This window comes from Mus pahari, chromosome 14 (assembly GCF_900095145.1).
Source record: "Mus pahari chromosome 14, PAHARI_EIJ_v1.1, whole genome shotgun sequence".
NCBI lineage: Eukaryota > Metazoa > Chordata > Mammalia > Rodentia > Muridae > Mus > Mus pahari.
In genome coordinates, this window is record NC_034603.1 from 77,459,604 (window position 1) to 77,479,354 (window position 19,751).

At 37.8% G+C, this 19,751-nt stretch overlaps 1 protein-coding gene across 3 annotated transcripts in view; it reads right to left on the reverse strand.

Moving 5' to 3' along the window:
* Positions 1 to 19,751, reverse strand: part of LOC110331454 (ATP-binding cassette sub-family A member 6) — a 68,317-nt gene that overhangs the window by 24,044 nt on the left and 24,522 nt on the right. For all 3 annotated transcript variants that reach the window (XM_029545733.1, XM_029545732.1, XM_029545734.1), the window contains 13 exons: positions 19,281 to 19,339; positions 15,933 to 16,043; positions 15,395 to 15,570; positions 15,070 to 15,189; positions 14,719 to 14,857; positions 14,077 to 14,167; positions 12,803 to 12,942; positions 10,883 to 10,999; positions 9,044 to 9,227; positions 8,494 to 8,660; positions 8,078 to 8,211; positions 6,623 to 6,760; positions 638 to 748 (listed from right to left, as the gene is read on the reverse strand). In XM_029545733.1, the coding sequence (XP_029401593.1) occupies positions 638 to 748; positions 6,623 to 6,760; positions 8,078 to 8,211; positions 8,494 to 8,660; positions 9,044 to 9,227; positions 10,883 to 10,999; positions 12,803 to 12,942; positions 14,077 to 14,167; positions 14,719 to 14,857; positions 15,070 to 15,189; positions 15,395 to 15,570; positions 15,933 to 16,043; positions 19,281 to 19,339 (1,687 nt within the window). The remainder of the gene's footprint in view (positions 1 to 637; positions 749 to 6,622; positions 6,761 to 8,077; positions 8,212 to 8,493; positions 8,661 to 9,043; positions 9,228 to 10,882; positions 11,000 to 12,802; positions 12,943 to 14,076; positions 14,168 to 14,718; positions 14,858 to 15,069; positions 15,190 to 15,394; positions 15,571 to 15,932; positions 16,044 to 19,280; positions 19,340 to 19,751) is intronic.

The following is a 19,751-nucleotide window of genomic DNA, read 5'->3' on the forward strand; positions in this document are numbered from 1 at the left end:
GTTGAAGAAGGAGAAGAAGAAGAAGAAGAAGAAGAAGAAGAAGAAGAAGAAGAAGAAGAAGAAGAAGAAGAAGAAGAAGAAGAAGAAGAAGAAGAAATTAAGGTTGTGAATCTGATGGATTAAATAAATTATCCTTCTTCTGTCAAGGTTAGTGACTCAGGATTATGACTGCAGGCTCATATAAATCTTACATTTTTATCTGGACAAAGGATGCAAACAAACCCAAATGGGACGTAAAACTGTAATTTACAGAGTGCAAAGGGAATCTAAGTCTTAAATTTGATCTTAAATGTCAACCTCAGTGATTGTTTTCCACGCAGCTTGCAAACAATTCATTCAAAAGCTATATACTATTCTGCCTTGAAGATTCAGAGTAATAAGACATCTGAAAATCCTTCTACTTTCCACCTAACTTTGAAGTAGGAACTGTTTTCACATTTTAAAAATAAGCTTTTGCCGGGCAGTGGTGGTGCACGCCTTTAATCCCAGCACTTGGGAGGCAGAGGTAGGTGAATTTCTGAGTTCGAGGCCAACCTGGTCTACAGAACAGCCAGTGTTGTACAGAGAAACCCTGTCTCGAACCCCCCCCAAAAAAAATCATTGAAATTATTAGTATCCCCTACCCACACTTTCTTACTTTATAATCGCTGACGCTGCTCATGGCAATATGTGGAGAGACGCTGGATATAGCACACAGTATGAACAGGCAAGCTTCCTGTATCCCAGTCCAGAATAGGAGCACCATGTACTGCAAATACAAAAGGAATTTTAGTGGAATATCAGAGTATCATCTGTTAACGTGAAAACTATACTTATCATATATCATGAGACTTCAGCTCAAAACACAACAGAAGCTGAGAATATTCTAGGACCTACTTCGGATTATATATCCAAAAGAACAAGCAAAGGGCTTTTGAACAGATATCTAGATAGCCATGTTAATAGCATCATAACAATTACCATGAGGCAGAAATAACTCAAATGCCATTGGTAGGTGTGTGAAGAAACAAAAATAAATACATACACACACACACACACACACACACACACACACATGCATAACGAGCATTATTCAACTTTAAAAAGAAGAAAATCATGTCAAATGTTTCAGGATAAAGCATCTTGGAATATATAATACAAAGTTAAACAAACCAGGCAGAGGGTACAAATACTGTGTGCTTCCATTGCATGGAGTACGTGAAATAGTCAGATTCCCAGAAACAGTAAGCAAGACGGTAGCTACCAGAAGCAGAGAAGAATTAAGAGAAGCATTAAGCTGGCGTTTAGTGGATACAATGTTCCTCCTCTCTTAAATGAAGGAATTCTGAATTCTGAGCAAACTATAAATAAAATAAATTTTAAAAATTAAGGGGAAGATTGCTAGAGGGATGACCCAACAGTAAAGAGTGCCTGTGACTCTTGCAGAGAACCCGGGTTCAGTTCTCAGCACTTACACAGAGCTCACAACTGACTCTTCCATGGGATCCCATACCATCTTCTAGCTTCTTGGGCATTGCATGCACATAAAATACAGAAATGCAAACATACATGCAGAGAAAACACCACCTACACACGCAAACTAAATACATCTGTTTTGAAATGAAATCAAGAAGCCATTAACTGTCTCTTCTGGACACTTTTCCTTTGTTCCCTTGAGATCCTAGGGATCCAACTCAGCAGAGCTTTAAACATGCAAGGTAAGTTTTATACCTCCAAGCTACGTTCTCCAACCCCTGGACTTAATTTTCAAAGAGTTCCCTTAAATTCTTGCTTCTTGAATTATTCCATGTCCTCCCTGATCACATGGCCATGTATACAGTACTTTAGCTCATAGGTATGAACACACATGTATATAAACACATATGAATATAATGTATATATAAATATAATATACATACATATATTATATACATATGTGTTATTATATACATTTATGATGTAAGTGTATATAAATATATAATGCATATACATATACTATATAATGTATGTAGTGTGTATACATATAGTATAATATATGTATTGTATATACATATTTATACAGGTATAAATGTGTATGTATATCCATATATAAGTATATGTTCATCATTGACCCACTAGGTATATTCCATCACTATTTCCATTATCTGACACATTTTCATTAACCAAGATTCCCTGGGGCTCCTTCATTTCAAATCTTGCTTCTGATAAGAAACATCTGGAGTCCGTTTTAGATATTTCTCTTCTCCATCAGAAAATGATAACCACGACAAACACTTGAAATAAGGAGGAAATGATCATCAAGTGGTTACATAGGCGATGTCTATACCACAAAAACAATGACGTGGGAGAATGCTGTGAACAGATGCTCTTGAATTGTGTGAGGATGTTTGTCATTTGTTAGTCTTAATTCCTGCACAACTGAGTCCTACAAAGAAAGGCCCTGCCTATGTCTGCATCTAGTAGTGCACCCCTACCTTCAGGGCTTTGGGCTTTATCTTGAGATCATTCATCTGTGTGGGGTTGGTTTTAGGGCAGAGACTAGTTTCATTCTTCTTAATGCAGATATTCAGGATTCTCCACACCATTGGCCAAAAAATGCTATCTTTTCAGCAGTGTGACTTCTTGGTGTATTTGTCAAAATCATATGATTGAAATTGTATCATTTTGTAGTTAGACCTTCTATCCACTGGTATCAGTTTTTGTGCTATAAGACTATGTTATTTTTATCACTAATGCTCTGTAGTGTAACTTGAAGTCAGGTATAGTCAAACCTATGGCAGTAACTAATTTTGCTCATAAGCACTTTGACTATGTGGGGTCTTTTGTGTTTCCATATGAATTTGAAGATTATTTTACGGTTTCTCCTAAGAGGAATAATAGAATTTGGCTTAGATTGTGTTGAATCTTATGATTACTGTAGGTAGTAGGATGGCCATATTCATAGTACTAGTTCTTCAAGTAAACCTAGAGGGAAAGAATATCTTCCCATTTTCTAGTGTCTACCTTAGTTTATTCAAGCTAAATGAGGAAGGGGTTGAAGAATTTTACATTTTCACTCATCTCTCAACATCTCCAGCTCCTCTCATGTCCTGTCCCTCTGACTCCATCCCAAATCCATTACCTTCTTTCTAATTATTATAGTTACACCTACATATACAACACACATCTAAATGTATATATAGCCTACTGTATATATTAAACCTATGAATATTTTAGCATTTAGTGTTGTTCCTATGTGTATGTGTTTAAAGATGATCAATCAGGGAATTTGCCACTAGATAAAACTGATCCTTTCTTCAATATGCTAAGTTTTTACTGTAGAGGTATTTTGCTTCCTTGGTTAGGTTTATTTCATTTTATTCGTTTTAAGAATTATTAGCTGGGTGGTGGTGGTGGCACATACCTTTAATCCAAGCAATCAGGAGGCAGAGGCAGGAAGGTCTCTGTGAGTTTGAGGCCAGCCTGATCTATAGAATAAGTTCCAAGACAGCCATGGCTGTCAGACAGAAAAACATTGTCTCAAAAAATACACTGTCTTGTATTTTAAAAAGAAATATTTATTTATCTATTCTATGCATATGGGTCCTTCTCTGTATGTATATTGATACAACAGAAGAGAACATCTAATCCCACTATAATAAGATATTGTGTGGGTGCTGAGAAGTGAACTGAAGAACTCTGGAAGAGCAGTGAGTGTCCTTAATCACTGAGCCATCTGCCCAGCCCTCATTTCCTGCATCCTTTTCAGTGTGTATTTAGGTAGACTACTGATTTTAATGTTAACTTTGCATCCTGATTCTTTGATGAAGAATTTATTAGTTCAAGTTCATAGCACAGTCTTCTTTACAATTTTGTTTTATTACTAGTATTATTATTATTTGTGTGTGATGTGTCTGCATGAGTGGGTGTGAGTCACATCAGCAGAGTATAACTCTGTGGAGAATTCTCCCCTTCCACCTTTATGTAAATTCTGGGAATCAAACACATGTCATAGGGTATTTATTGCAAGACCTTTGGCCTTCCCATGACGTCATGTCACTGGCCAGGTGTTGAAGTCTTTAGGGCCTCTTATATATGGAATCAAATCATCTTTAAATAAGAAAACTGATTTCTCCCTTCCCTATTTGTATCTCTGATTTGTTTCTATGGCTTTAGTGTTCTAGCCACAACATGAAGCATGACATTTAGTAAGAATGGAGAAAGTGGGCACACCCTTGTCTTGTTCCTGATTTTAATGAGACCGTTCTGAGTTCTTTTCCATTTGGCATGATGTTGACTATGAGCTTGTCATAAATGGCTCTTATGTTGCTTATATCCCTAATCTCTCTAGCGTTTTTGTAACATTTCTTTTATGTCTTGAGATTATAACATGATTATACCATTTCCCCCTTCCCTTTTCTCCCTCCAAACTCTTACCCCCATCCATCCTCCCTGGCTCTCCTTCAAACTCATGGCCGCTTTTTCATAATTGTTGTTATGGACATGTATGTGTACAGGCACATATGTATCCTTCAATACATAAATACAACCTGGCCAGTCTATATAATGCTATTTATAGGCACTGGTTTTCAGGGCTGACCAGTTGGTATTGGATAATCAACTGGTGTGCTCTTCCCTGGGGAAGACTATGTCTCCTGTTCTCAACACTCCTTAGCTGCCTGTATTTCTTTGTGTAGGCATAAGATCATCCCACCCACCCATCCATGTTAGCATGTCTGTTGGTGTTGTCTTTGTTCAGCTCAAAATGGAAGGTATTTGGAGTTTGTCAAAGACATTGTATGCAACTATTGGGATAATTATGTAACTTCTGTTCTTGAGGACATTTATGTGACGAATCAATTTCACTTATATACACATATTCAATAATCCCTGCAGCCATCTCTGAAAGGAAATCAGATCAATCACAATATTTTTAATTTTTCTTCCATTTTCTTTGTGGATAATTTCACTGAGAATTTCTGTGTTCATGCTCATCAAAGAAATTCATCTATAGTTTTCTTATTTTGCTGTTCTGCTCTATATGGTCTGGGTACTAGCATCATAGTGACTTCATAAGTACAGATTGGAAGGGTTTTCATTTCTTCTATCTTTTTCAATAATCTGCAAAACACTGGTTTTCATTTTTCTTTAAGAACCTGATAGAATTCTGCACTAACATCATCAGGTACTGGACTTATTTTTAATCTTAAGGATTTTATTACCACTTCAATTGTATTGTTTGTTATAGGTATATTTAAATTTTTTATAACATTTTGGTATGGCATATACACCTATAAGTTCATCCACCCTGGACAAAGAATGCAAATTAGGATTACTTTGAGATTGTATCTCACAGTTAGAAAAGTTATTTTCAAGAAAACAAAGGACAAGTGGTGGAGAAAAAGTGGGAGAAGGGGAATAAATAAGGATGTATTCACTGTTGGTGGGAGCATAAACTGCTGATGCTACTGTAGATAGCAATGTGGAGGATTCTCAAAAAGCTAAAAATGAAGCTACTGTATAACCCAGCTACACCAATCCTGTAGAATTGTCCAAAGGACTCTAGTTTGAACAACAGGGAAAGTTACGTAGGCTGCTGGGAGAGAATCGTCATCAGTGAACCCTGATGTACAATATTTACCTGCCAGGCAAGATAGAACCATTCCGGCAATAGTGCCAAGACCATTCAAGGAAGAGCTAATGGCTTTGCAACAACATTTGAGATCTTCTCCATGGAAGATAATGGGTGACTGTTACTGTAAATCTGGTCAAAAACCTGTACCTGTGAGGTCACAGTACCTACAAGGGATGGAGTGTACTATTGATGTATTGATAAATATACATAGAGCCATAATGCCTCCTAAGCATTATGTTTAGCCCCACAGACTAATGCTGATCTCGGTTTTGTGTGTGTGTGTGTGTGTGTGTGTGTGTGTGTGTGTGTGTGTGTGTAGCAGAGGGTGACAACTGCTGCAAAGACTCCCGATTGGTCACAGTGCTGACTGAGAATAAGTGGTTATTGAATAGTCAAACCCAAAGAAGACACCTATGTCGTCCCATCCAAAGCCAAGGGAACAACCAGAGAAGCAGGGGTGGAAAGACTGTGACAGTCAGTGGAGGCAGAGAAGCAGTATGAAATCCTGTCTCCGGGCTGTCCCAAGTTACTGCAATCACAAGCATAAAGTAGCTGCATCTTCCTGCAGAGCATCCACACACTGGTGTGGGTTATGGAGTCCACCCACACCAGAGGTGGAAAAGGAATAAGAAAGGGTAATTAAAGTGAATACAATCACTGTACACAAAGGAAATTGTCAGAAATAATCTGAAATTTTCTCAAAGCACAGAAATAGGAAATTGCTGTCATTTGGGGGATGGGTTGACCAAAAAGGAAATAGAGTGACCCTAAAGTACGGTGGTGTTTTATCTGTACTTCTGTTTCTCACCAATGCCTCCCTTCTAGAAACTTCCTAAAGCCAGGATTGTGAAATTGCAGCCTGTGTGTATCTCTCTCTTGCAATGCAAACAAGCTGAGTGGTTGAAGGCAAGAGTCAGGCAGCATACAACTCTGAGAACATATTAACTGTCCTTAGGGTCAACAATCAAATGTGAGTAATGTAAGCCGTCATATTTTTAATTGGTTGGGATCAACGGATGTAATACTTACTGGTGGGAATGTATCTTCCTTAATCCTAATATACTGTGTGTGGTTGAACATACGGAGGATCCCATTGCTGATAACATTCATTAATATAGGAAAGCAGTGTAGCCTCTTGGTGTTACACACAACTGAAAATCTGTAATCCTTATAGAAAAAAAAAAAAAGACAACAAAACCAAGTGAGATAAAGGCTTCGAAAAATAAAGAAATCTCTCTCTCTCTCTCTCTCTCTCTCTCTCTCTCTCTCTCTCTCTCTCTCTCTCTCACTCTCTCTCACTCTCTCACACACACACACACACACACACACACTTCTAACAGTCCAATTCTAGGTGTGTGTTGATTTTCAAGTTAACTAGCTTTTCTGAGCCTTTGTTTTCTCACCCATAAAGGAGGAGTCTAAATGGATTCATACATGGTTTCAGTGAGACTCTATATTAGGTCCTTATACAGTGAATAGGACTAAGCCAAAATCTACTTAATACTAAATGCTACTAGTGTAATCAACTTTTGTCTCACTTCATCCCTCTTTTGATAAGGAGGAAAGGAAACTTCAGTTTGTAGAGTTTAAAAGCTGCCCATAAATATTGTCAATTTATGGTGAGCAAGCATATAGGAAATAAACATGGAATAAAAGAGATTTTCATGGTTACATTGCTATAGAACCTTTACAATTTTGAAGATAATGTTAATACTTAATGTTTATGAAAATATGCATATAGTCATCATAAAAAGTCAGCATTGTCTTAATGGGAATGATATCAATAGTTTGTGTAGAAAATACACAAGATACACAAAGCAGCTGTCAAACAAGGAGTTTCCCAAAGTTGACATTAAAATGATGACTTTTTTACAATATATTAAATATTATGTGTTTTAAAATACATGTAAACTTTTAGGATACATTAAAAGAGGCACCTTTTAGGTTTCTGGGGTTGCTTTTGTTTTTCATGTAGCAGGGAAGAAAGACAAACTTTTGATTAATTTTGTCTCTTCTCTTTACTGAGTGCCAATCTGTCATATAATTCGGGTGACTTTGCAACAGATGTGCTCCTTGGTAGATTCCTGATGACTTATACTCAATTTGAAGTGCATGGAGAATAGTTTTACATTTTAGATTTCATGTAGATATTTCATTATTTAATGTACTTTCTCAATATATAAAACATCGCTCACTTAACTTAGATAAAAGCAGTTAAATTCATAATTACATTAATTAGTGACTATGGTTTAATACGTTATTTAGTTTAACCAATGTACCCATTCCCTTTGAGTGCAAAATTATTTAATCTAAAACAAAGATAGAAAATGTTTCACCAAAATGTTTATTCAATGTGGACTAACATGTTTTGCTGAGTTACTATATATTACTTTTCTATAGATTTAAAACAATTAAAGTGTAGACCTTTGATATTGCGTTTGAGTATGTGTAGTCACAAATATAAAAACCAAGAGAAAAACATACCTTTTGTCTTCCAGAAACTATAATAGCTCCGTTGTAGGAAAGGCTGTTGGTAGCATTTCTGTTTTCAAAGTCATCTACTTCCAAAACTATGTTTTGATGCTTTAGTGACTGTATGAAATCTTCAATATTTGATTCTGGTGTGATTTTTGATAGCAGAGGGCAATATGGAAACAAGTAAAAAATTCTTGAGCAATATAAAGTATTCCTAGCATACTATGAGCATGCTTCATGAATAACATAATTGTCCCATGTTCCCATCAGCCTTGTCCTCTCCCAAATCAGGAGCCAGTGTACTGCTCCTCACAAGTCACTTTCTATAAATTCACATTTTTTTTCTGCTGAATTTTCCTCTGCCCTCCTGTACCACTTAACGGTTAAAGCTTTATTTCTGTATTAAAATGCTGATCTCTGTTCACCTGTGTTATTGATGACCAATAGGCTGGTTCGCAGGCCCTGAGGGAGTTGTCCGGGAGACAGGAAATACGAGTCTGTTTTAAATTCCCAGTTGTTTTTTACCTCTATCAAAGTGTTAGCCATGTATTCTATACCCAGTGGGAGCAGAGCAAGTCCAAGAAGCAGTAGACTAAACAATAAAGAAAAGTTACCAAAAGACTCCATGGCATTGGCTTCTTCAGTAATATATTCCACAACTATTTGCTAGATATTTATTCTACTTTATAGCAACCATAATGTTAAGTGCTGACATTCTAAAAGCAGTATCTCAGCAGGTCACACCACTAAAAAGCGTTGTTAAATAAATGTTATTTAATCTGATTAGGAAAAATCAAACAGCATGCATTCATGAGCCAAATCAAGAATTAATATTCAGGCAATCCCTCTGTCAGTCAAACCATTACTGTATTTATCTCTTGTCTAGCAGAAATACTAGGTAATGTGCTTTATTTTGTAGATGTTCCGGTGGTTTAAATTTTTTTATCTTAAAAATTACAGGACTCTGATACTCACATGATCAAAAATGCTTTTCTGTCTCGTTTTAGTTTTAAGATGCGAAGCCGCGCTACAGCACAGACTTGTGTTCTCCAGAGGCTCATGGTATTCAGAGTCTTCTGAACTTGAGAGAGAGAAGTGTAAACCACCGCCATCTCATTTAAGCTTTCTGTGCCTGTTACTGTTTCTCTTTTCTCGAAGTCTATATAAACACACATAGATCTTATGAATATCCTAAGGCACAGTAAACTTCACATCATAAAAACTTAAATTATCATGTCTGATCTTATTTTTATACTTCTATTCAAAGCAATTATTTAAATGACATTTCTAATACCTCATTAAGCTTGTATAACATCACCACCTTTAGTATTTCCTTTTTATATAGTTATATTTTATAATTTGCACTATAATGAAAAATTTTAAATTAGTAAAAATGTCTTGAGTTACATTGAAACATAGCATAATATGAAACATAGCATAATAGCAAATCTCTGTATACTCCCTGAGAATATCTGCTAAATATATATACCAGAACAAGAATTCAGAAAAGGGATAATTGGGTATGCTCAGTCTATGACAAGGTAAAATATTTAATTGTAATACTATTCCGAAGGAGTTCAAAAATAAGCCTCTTCAATGGGATCAGCAGTTATCAATGCTTACATATTTAATACTAAGGTGTCAATAACTTGGACTTGAAAGGAAAAGATCATCAGCTATGAAAATATTTAATGTAGCTATGCAGCCCAGACATGTGAGCTATAAGCAGAATGGCTTCTGAATAATCGTCTAACTGTTCCTTTTTGTTTGTTTGTTTTTGTTTTTCTTTGTTTCGAGACAGGGTTTCTCTGTGTAGCCCTGGCTGTCCTGGAACTCACTTTGTAGACCAAACTGGCCTCGAACTCAGAAATCCACCTGCCTCTGCCTCCCGAGTGCTGGGATTAAAGGCGTGCACCACCACGCCCAGCTGTCTAACTGTTCTTAACTCTGAATTTCTCATCTATAAAATGGTGTCAAGCATTTACTGAAAGAATTATCACAGTCAGGAGATATGGGTATATCCTAGTGTTTGTCTACATTGAACAAACTACCTGTAAAAGGGGAAACATCAAAAATGGGTTATTATATCCCAATAAACTAGTTAGAAGTTGGTAAGAATTTTCTCTATGTAGGCCTTCTCTCTTACCAAGCAAGAAATGATTTTTACAAGAAGTAAATGGTCAGACCCCATACCTCTGATTAAGAACATTAAATGCTCTGGGGGTTGTATGCCCCAGTACCGGGGAATGCCAGGGCCAAGAATCGGGAGTGGGTGAATTGGGGAGCAGGACAGGAGGAGGGTATAGGGGGCATTGGGGATAGCATTTGAAATGTTAATGAAGAAAATATCTAATAAAAAAGAGAGAGAGAAAAGAACATTAAATGCTTCAAAGAAGCCAAGGAACACTGCCATCAGGAGATAGAACTGCTGTAATGCTAGGTAGCTAGTTTTCCAAAGAGTCATTTATCAGCACTTAAGAATGAACCTCTGGCTAGCCATACTGATGAGGTCAGAAAACACAACAGCCCATGTCAAACAATGAAGCCACAGTTCCAGTGGTCACACTTCTTTGTTTATTTGTTTGTTTGTTGTTTTGTTTTGTTGTTTTTCCGAGACTGAGTTTCTCTGTGTAGCCCTGGTTGTCCTGGAACTCACTCTGTAGACCAGGCTGGCCTTGAACTCAGAAATCTGCCTGCCTCTGCCTCCCGAGTGCTGGGATTAAAGGCATGCTCCACCACTGAGTCACAAGAGCTAAATTGATACATGGCCTTTTATTAATTGTTTTTGTGTGGTACTTGGTTCTCCTTTTTTACCCTGTGTGGTACTTGGTTCTCCTTCCAGGTTCATGAAGACTTCATTCAGTGTTGACATGGAAACTTCATAATTCATCAAGCCCTGGCCAGAATATTTATCGAGATCATTGAAGAACTCTAAGCCAACAGAAAGAATATGTAAACTTTCAAAATGACATAAATACACTAACTCTAGTAAATTAACATTTGTCTTACGTATGATATTTAATGTTGTTCAGAAATCTCATCTCTTGGCAATCCAGTCATAATTTAAAGGTAAAATCAGTTTCTTAGAAATTACTATGCTAAACTTCATCTTCAAGGTGATTTGCTCTATCTTATATTCTTGGACTCTCATTTTCCTACAGACTTCTCTGAGGAAATATGAATAGTCGTAAAGACCATAGTCTACTTCCAGCCATACAGCAACCCATGTAAGCCTTTGCCTATATCTGGGCTTCTTTGTGTACGTGTGTAACACTTGCAACTGCTTCTTCTAAGGCTATCCCTTCTTTTATTTATGCTCTGAACTTTATCCTCCAAGGACTTCCCAATGTGATCTCCTCTCTCTTCCATCATAATTTTCTTCTATACCTGCTGGGTCAGACAGAATGCTATGGGGTCCACCAAACTAAGGCAAATAATGCCTTCCTCCCATCCCTCTTTGTATATGTGTCTGTCTCCAAAACTTACCCACATTAGTCTGTCACATCTTACGAACAGCTCGAGAACATATGCCATCCATTCCCCTACATAGAAGCTGCTCTCTTCTAGGTTACCAAGACCTTCGTATTTTAATTTCAATGAACAACTCTTTTATTAGTTGTAAATATAATCTTTGCACTTATTTCTTTGAAAATCATTATATATGCATACAATGTATTTGCATATTCAGCCCCACTCTCCTCTCCAACCTCCCTGGCTCCCTGTGTCTCTGCTACGTGCCCTTTCTAACTTCATTAAATTGGTTTGTTTTTCTTGTTATTTCCTCTCCCTTTCTTCAATTCCTTCTTTTCTTTTGGTCTTTAACAAAGCAATTTACTTGGGCTGTGGATACAGCTTGGAGGAAAAATTTACTAGAACTTTCATTTCCTACATCCTTCATAACTTCTCTCTCTCTCTCTCTCTCTCTCTCTCTCTCTCTCTCTCTCTCTCTCTCTGAGTTTCAGTTCTAAACAACTTTCTTGTTCCACTCACCCACAAATCCAGTTCCTAACCCATACCCATGATCCTCAGATTCCATCAGCCATTCAACTATCCTACAAATTTATCCATTCCTAGCAAAAAAGAAAAAGAAAAAAAAAAAAAACATAGCTTGTGGCTGTTACCCAGCAGTCTGGAAGCCCATGCTATGTAAATAAACTATGTGTTCCTTTGAAACATAAATGTGCAATAAGATAAGAATACAAAAATTCTTATGCCAAAGACCTTCCAGTCACATCCTCATCTTTACTGTCATCACAAGATACAGTAAATCTGCTTACTAAACAACTACCTGGTGAGATTTGTTTTTCTGACCTTAGATGCATTTAAAGTTACTTTTCAGAGCAAGCCAAAAGGAAGAAGAGTTAATATTCCTGAGTATGTCCTTTAACTAATGATAGATGGGGGAAATGAGTGAGTTGTTTCCCCACATCTCTCCACTGGCGTAGCTGGGAGGACATTGACTCTCACTTTCCTCCAGTGGTGCTACACTTCTATTGTCCACTGTGCAACCCTGCTCAAGGATGCAAGCTTTCCTAGGTTTTTCTCTGTCCTCTTTCATGGCTCCTCCCTGCTATTGCTTTCAGTGACTCAATAACGGCAGTGCACTCAAATCTTCATCCTAACCTGTGTTGAATAATAAAGACTGAGACAAAATGTAGGTCCGTTAAATAACAAAAATAATGACAAAATTCAAAGTTTTTCTCTAATTTTTTCCATCGTGGTCAGATATTTTACCTGGGAATTCACTTGTCCTTTCCAGTGGCAAAATGTACACAAGCTTTTCTTTGGTTTTTGCTTTTAATTTAGCATCGGGTATGTGGTGATTGATGAAGGATGTTAGCCGCTCTGAATCACACGTTTCATCCATAAACAAACTAGGATTTCAAAACAAAATCATGACAAGTAATTACATATTGAACTGCTAACACACACACACACACACACACACACACACACACATACACACGTCATTTGAACATTACATTTCTTAGCTTTATGAAACAAGCAAAATGAGTAATAATAAAAATAATCCAGCAGCTTGAAAAATCGTCTATACACAGGATATGTATAAACTCAAAACAGCTACAAACACACACACACACTCACACACACACACACACACTCATACTCACACACACTCTCACACAAACTCACACACACACTCACACACACAAACACATACACACTCAGATTGCCATTGGTGGTACAGAGATGAACACGGCTGCCTTCCAAATGCATACTTACTGCAGTTCATGTGGGGTACATAGTATAAAGATGAGCAGACAGAGGGGGTGATATTATACAAAAGAGATTTCCAGAGGAAAGTAATCTGTGCATTTGCCAGTGAATGGAGAAATTGGTAGACGATCAAAACACTTTTGTTTTACTTTTCAGTGGGGATTTTGTCTTTTAGAATTCTTTTAGCCTACACTCAGTTTCTGTTAGACATGGGTGTCACGGCTCTCTGGAGCCGTATTCAGTCCCTACAAATACTGGTTTCTGAAAGTATTTCCTTGGATTCTTAAGAGATAAGAAAAATAGTGCAGAGAGGGCAACCTGGGCAATGCATTCCCATGGTGAACATAGAGCTTTGGTTTATAATGTAGACATTTTGCTATGGTTAACATTGGTACAGATTAGAAGAAGCCAGGGAACTAGACAAGGTGTTTACTAAGCAGTTCTCAATCCATTCTGTCAGAGATAAGGCTAGAGACCTATTCTCTCTCAGAAATGTGCACCTCTGGTGTACCACTATTAAAGCATACAAATTGGGCTGGAAAGATGCCTCAGTGGTCAGCAGCTCTTGAGACTCTTCCAGGGGACCAGAGTTTCACTCCCAGTACCTAAGTCTGGCAGTTCACAACTGCCTAAAACTCCATCTCCAGGGGACCCAATGTCTTCTTCTGACCTCCTCAAGCACTGACATGCATGGCACACAGATACGAGTTAAAAAAAAATAACAGACCTTTTAAAATTATCTATTTAGTCATTTCTCAAAGATTCTTTACCTTAAGAGGTATCCAAGACCCCATTTTCTCTTCAGAAAGACAGAAGACCCCGTGCACTTGAGAGCTCCGTTGGAGATGAGCACTTTCCTATCTGAGGGGAAAAAAAGCAAATATCAAAGAACACTGTAGTATTTCTTTCCTCTCTAGCAAAGAAAAGCAAGAAAAAAATAAAGTCTCCGAATTCCAAAGGCACGCTCTATGAGGCATGACCGTGCCTCCCGGACATTTCAAAGTTAGAAACACATCTTAAAACGTATGAAATCGGAGCTCACAATGCCAATCTTTTTAAGTTTCCTCCCACATTTCCTAAAAGGAAAGATAGGTATCACTTCAGGTTACGTAGGATTATATTCTTTGGCTAATAAGGAACAGGCAGCTAGTTTTCATGTAAACATATATCAAAGATTTGGGAGTTTAAGTAAACATACAAATGATCTGAAAACAGCCACAAGTTTTCTCTACTGGCCACAACCCAAAAAGCTGTATAGCCAGTGTGGAACTCCAGGAGAGGAGTGGATTCCAACACCCTCCAGAACCCTCTGGAGTTGAGGTGGAGTCCAGGGCCCTTAACCCTAGGAATAAAGGTCACATATAAATTCCCCGACGTTTTCATCATGACACTGAAGTAAAGTTATCAGTTACCAGCAAGGATGTCAGCCTCGTCCATGAACTGAGTACTGAAGAGGATCACGTGGTCTGCCCTCCGTTCCTTCAGGAAACCCCATATTCGCTGCCTCGAAAAGGGATCGAGTCCTACAGTAGGTTCATCTAAGAGCAAAATCTATAAAGGATATGGATAGTCAATATACCACCCCTTCTCGTTAACTACTTCCACATAATAGTGTGGGAAACAATACCTAGAAGTAACTATAGTACATCCGTGTAGACGAAAGCATAGCCAGTTCTTGCCGGATACGTTATGATAGCTAAAAGCCCTGCATGACTCTTACTGAGACACAATCTCCGTTCTTCCTGGGCCTAAATCTTACTTACCTGAGGATCTCCGAGAGTGGCAATGCCAAAAGTGAGCTTCCTCTTCTGTCCTTCACTTAAATGTTCAGCTAGATCGTCCTGAATATTCTGCATGTCCAATTCTGATACGACTTGTTGTACCTGTACAAGAAATATACAAAGCCCCAAACACAAAACGATCCATATTTTTATAAAATTAACTGCCCATCGAAGAAGGTATTTTTATAGGATTTCCTTGCCTAACAGTCATTCCTAAGAAGGTGGATAAGTGACTGAGTGGATTCTGAGGTCATGATTGAACATGGTTAATGATGGGGAGCTAAGATAAGGTAACCACACAGCCAACCTCTTGCGCTACATCCTGTGGAAGAATCCCTTTTATTTTAGCAAAGAGGGTGAGGTTTTCCTTCACGGTGAGCGCATCAATTTGGACATTATGTTGAGGACAAACGCCAATCATCATCCTGACTTCCTTCAAGTCTTGCGTGTCAGAGAGATTTTTATTGTAGACTGTGACTGACCCTAAAAAGGAGAAATCAAAATAGTTCAAGGTTAGCAAGCTGACATTTCATTTCATTGATTTTTGGAGATCTCATCCAACAAAATTGTGGCATACACTCATAAATCTTTAAAATTACAACTTTACTAACAAGTACTATTCCTAGTGTAGATACTGTGTAGCACGTTTTCTCTGAGGTAACACACCATAGGATATAAGTGATTCCTGTGAAATCTGGGAAGTGAGAAGTCTATTCGAAATCCTATAGTTCTAGGAAGCAACTTTAGATAATCATCGAGCCATAGAATTTTAAATGGCAGGCATATATATCCACCCTCATTCTCTTATCAGATATCTTGTCTGTGAGGTATTGCTTTCCGCTTACCTGCAGTTGGAACATACAATCCACTGAGGATGTTGAGTAATGAAGATTTGCCTGCTCCACTATGGCCCAGAATTGCTGTGATTTGACTCTCATAGATATCCAAGAACAAGCCTATTTTAGTATAAGATATTAACATTATCAACAACAGAGTACTAGACAGGACTAGTCCTACACGCGGAGCAAGACAACTGAATTTCATGATGAATTTAGCAATTCTTTACATAATACTTGAAGAACATGGTAATTTAAATAATGCTACTGACACACAGATATCAGTAAACTCTATGCAACAATATGTTATTCATTTAGGATCCAGAGACTAGCAGAAATCTGAAATGGACCAAAATATTTATAAAATAAAGATTAGCAAATTACCTTTCAAATTAAAGGCAAATCACTTAAAAACAAGTTTGTGCTAGGTGTGGTGGAACATGCCTTTAATCCCAGTGTTTAGGAGGCAGAGAAGACAGAAGGACCTCTATGAGTTTAAGACCAACCTGTGGACACAGAGATTCCACAACATCCAGGGTTACATAGAGAGTCATTGTCTCAAACAAACCAAACCAAAACCACAATGTTACACAACTAAAAACGTACATTTGGCAACTTTTATATTTGAGTTTGGGTTTGGTTTCGTTGTAGCTGAGTAGACCTGGCTGACCTGGCCTGGAATATTTGTAGTTTTTAAATAAAAAATACATAACATGGGTTGGTGTGATGGATCGGTGGGTAAGGACTCTGGCTGAGGAAGCTTGGCAACCCGAGTTTTATCTCCAGAACACGGGCAGAAGTGAAAGAACCAGCTCCACCTTCCGCCAGAGAAGAACTGTGGTTCATGCACCCCCCTCCATAAACACATCATGCACATGCATGGACACACACTAATTAATTAATTACGAGATAAGTTAAATACAATAAAATAATGATGCATAGCATTTTCAAGAACAAGTGGAAAATGGCATCGGCTACCCTAAACCCGATCATTACCACAGCAACAACTAAATATGAAAGTTGTTTGTTTTTGTATGTTATGTGTTTGTTGCCTTTTTAAATGGGAAATACATCTTAAGTTATTCATGGGCTGTATATTCATTGGTGTGGCACTCATGGTTTTTAAGTAAGTTTAGTACTATCTGTTTATGATACCTGTTACTAAAAGAATTTACAGTTTGGTTTTTTAAAAAAGTTGCTTTCCTCATCAGTGAAGTATTAAGAGAGCATAATAAGAATTTCATAGTTAAACGTGAAAAATCTCACGTAAAGCTCTCAGTGTAGTTCCCAATACACACTAAGGGCTTTAGAATTAAATGTCTGTCACTGTTGTTGTTTTAATTGTGTTTAGCTCGTAAGTCTGGGGTTTTATGGTTTTAGAGGTAAGTGATTTGAAATATGAATCAGGAATCCTTAAAATGTGGAGCTGTTCGGTGGCTCTGCTCTGATAAACCCATCTTCAGGAGACATTGATCTTCATAGAGACAAAGAGTTTCCCTTGACCTGTTATTCATATAGTGCAGTATTATTTAGCCAGGAAGACTGTAAAGGCAAGTTCTCAGAGGTAATCCAGGTCAGCCACAAAGACTGCCTGTAAGAAGAGACATTTTAGAGAGGGCTCTGGAATTTTATGTTAAATTTTAAAATACCTTAAGATACCCTGAGTCAAACTCAAAAGAAGAGAATGGCAGGTCTGGGTGGTGTTTAGTGAGAAGAACTTGAAGAATAAAGCTGTTCACATACACACTGAATCATAAAAGTCTCCATCTCAAAGGGAAGAGTGATGCTGAGCTAAGAGGGGTTTATTAACTCCACTTCTCATAGAGGACTAATAGCCAATATATACAAAGATCGGGTGTGGAGAGGAAGAAGCAATAATGCAGATGGAAGGAAAGCAGGGAAAGACAACTGGATCTGAGGGCCTTCTGAGGGTCAGTGTGGATGCCTAGTGCCGGGGAAACTTCCTCAAATATAGGAAGGTGATGCTAATGATGTTTCCAAGCAATGAGAGAGATGCGATCCCAACTGGTCCTCCCTTGTTACCAAACAAATCTTTCAGTACTGTGACTAGATCACATCCAATTGAGTTGTTGGCCAAAGGGGTCCCATGGAGACCTCCAGACAACCCAGACTGTTGCCAAGACTCTAAGTTATTCTCTACAAACTGACAGTGAGGCCCCACTGCTAAAGACAACACCCACACAGCGCATTAAGCATGGAGAGGTCGAGTTGGCGCCTACATAGAACTTTCACCCCTATGTTCTGATGTCTTATATAATTTGTCTTATATTATATAAAATGTCTTATATAATTTTTTCTGATGTCTTATGTAATTTGCAGGCTACCAAAAGAAAACAGAAACACCATCCCAGCTACAAAATCTTTGTGCTACAACCCCTTTCCTGCAAACTGTGCTGGGGTAAAGGTGGTACAAAGCCTGTGGGAGTAGCCAACCAATTTCTGGTCTGGTTTAAGCCCCACCGCACAGGATGGAACTCATAATTTACAACCTCCAGTTCAGTGACCAAGAACTTAGAGACTGGGTTGCCCAGAGACCTAGCGAAAAACCAGATAATACTGGTCTTCAAAAAAAGAAAATTTAACAATGAAAATGATGTTTTACTATATCATAGATCAGCGCCTTATTCAGCCATCATCAGAAAAGTTTTGTTTTGTTTTTTTCCTGCAGCAGATGGGGACAAACACAGAGACCCACAGCCATTAGGCAGAGAGACCTTGGAACACGCACAGGTCTAAATGGGATGTCTCCATCAAATCCTTTGCTCGGAGATCAGAGAACCCCTCGGAATAGAGAAGGTGGAAATGATGTAAGAGCCAGAGGGGATCAAGGGAAACAAGGACACCAGGAAAACAAGCTCCTCTAAATTGACCGCGCTAAGATCATACAAACTGAAGCAGCAAACAGACCCAACCTGGGTCATGTCCTCTGCATGTATACTGTAGCTTTCAGTTGAACGGTGTAAATTCCATGGCTATCTGAAAGTTTTACCAGGTTGTAACATTCTTTCCTGACACTAAAATATAAAAAATGTGTTTATGAAAACCACAGTAAAAAGCAAAATAAGTCTATATTTATCACAGTTTGATCGTATTTTTTTTTTTTTTGTAAATCAGTAAATCCATGGAATATCAGGGAGGATTTTACAATAAATTCTGAATTATTTTTGGTGCCCAGAGGGAACAGTTAGGTCACCTGCATTCTGCTTCTTTCTTTTGCCTTTGTCTTTTGGTTTTGGTTGTGTCTTGTCCTTATATTTACATTTTCTTCCTGAACATTTCACGGGCTTGGGTATTCATAATTACATCAAATAAATAGAATGAAATATTTTTCTTTACCTTTCAAAGCCTCCACTTTCCCAGACTTCCCTTTATATTCCTTTTTAATATTTCTTATTCTGAAAAAATAAAGAGGTACTTTATCAGCTAATACTCACAAGTTAAAAAAAAAACACAGACAGATATAAGTCATGGTAGAAATAAACAACATTTTATAGTAAATAACATATGATGTAAACTCACTGTTCAGAGACACAAGTAATTATTTTCAATTAATCATTTCCTCTGAGATGGAAAATGAAGGAGTCAGTCACTTTGACCCTGACATTGGGCTTTAGCCTCACGTGCACACTCAGGTGACAAATTCAGCAGTGTGATTATCAGATCAGTAAGAAGAGACCAAAGACATCAGAATACCCAAGATACGTTATGCAAAACACAAGAAAAACCAAGAAGGATGACCATCGTGTGGATACTTCATTCCTCCTTAGAATAAGGAACAAAATACTCATGAAAGGATATAGGTACAGA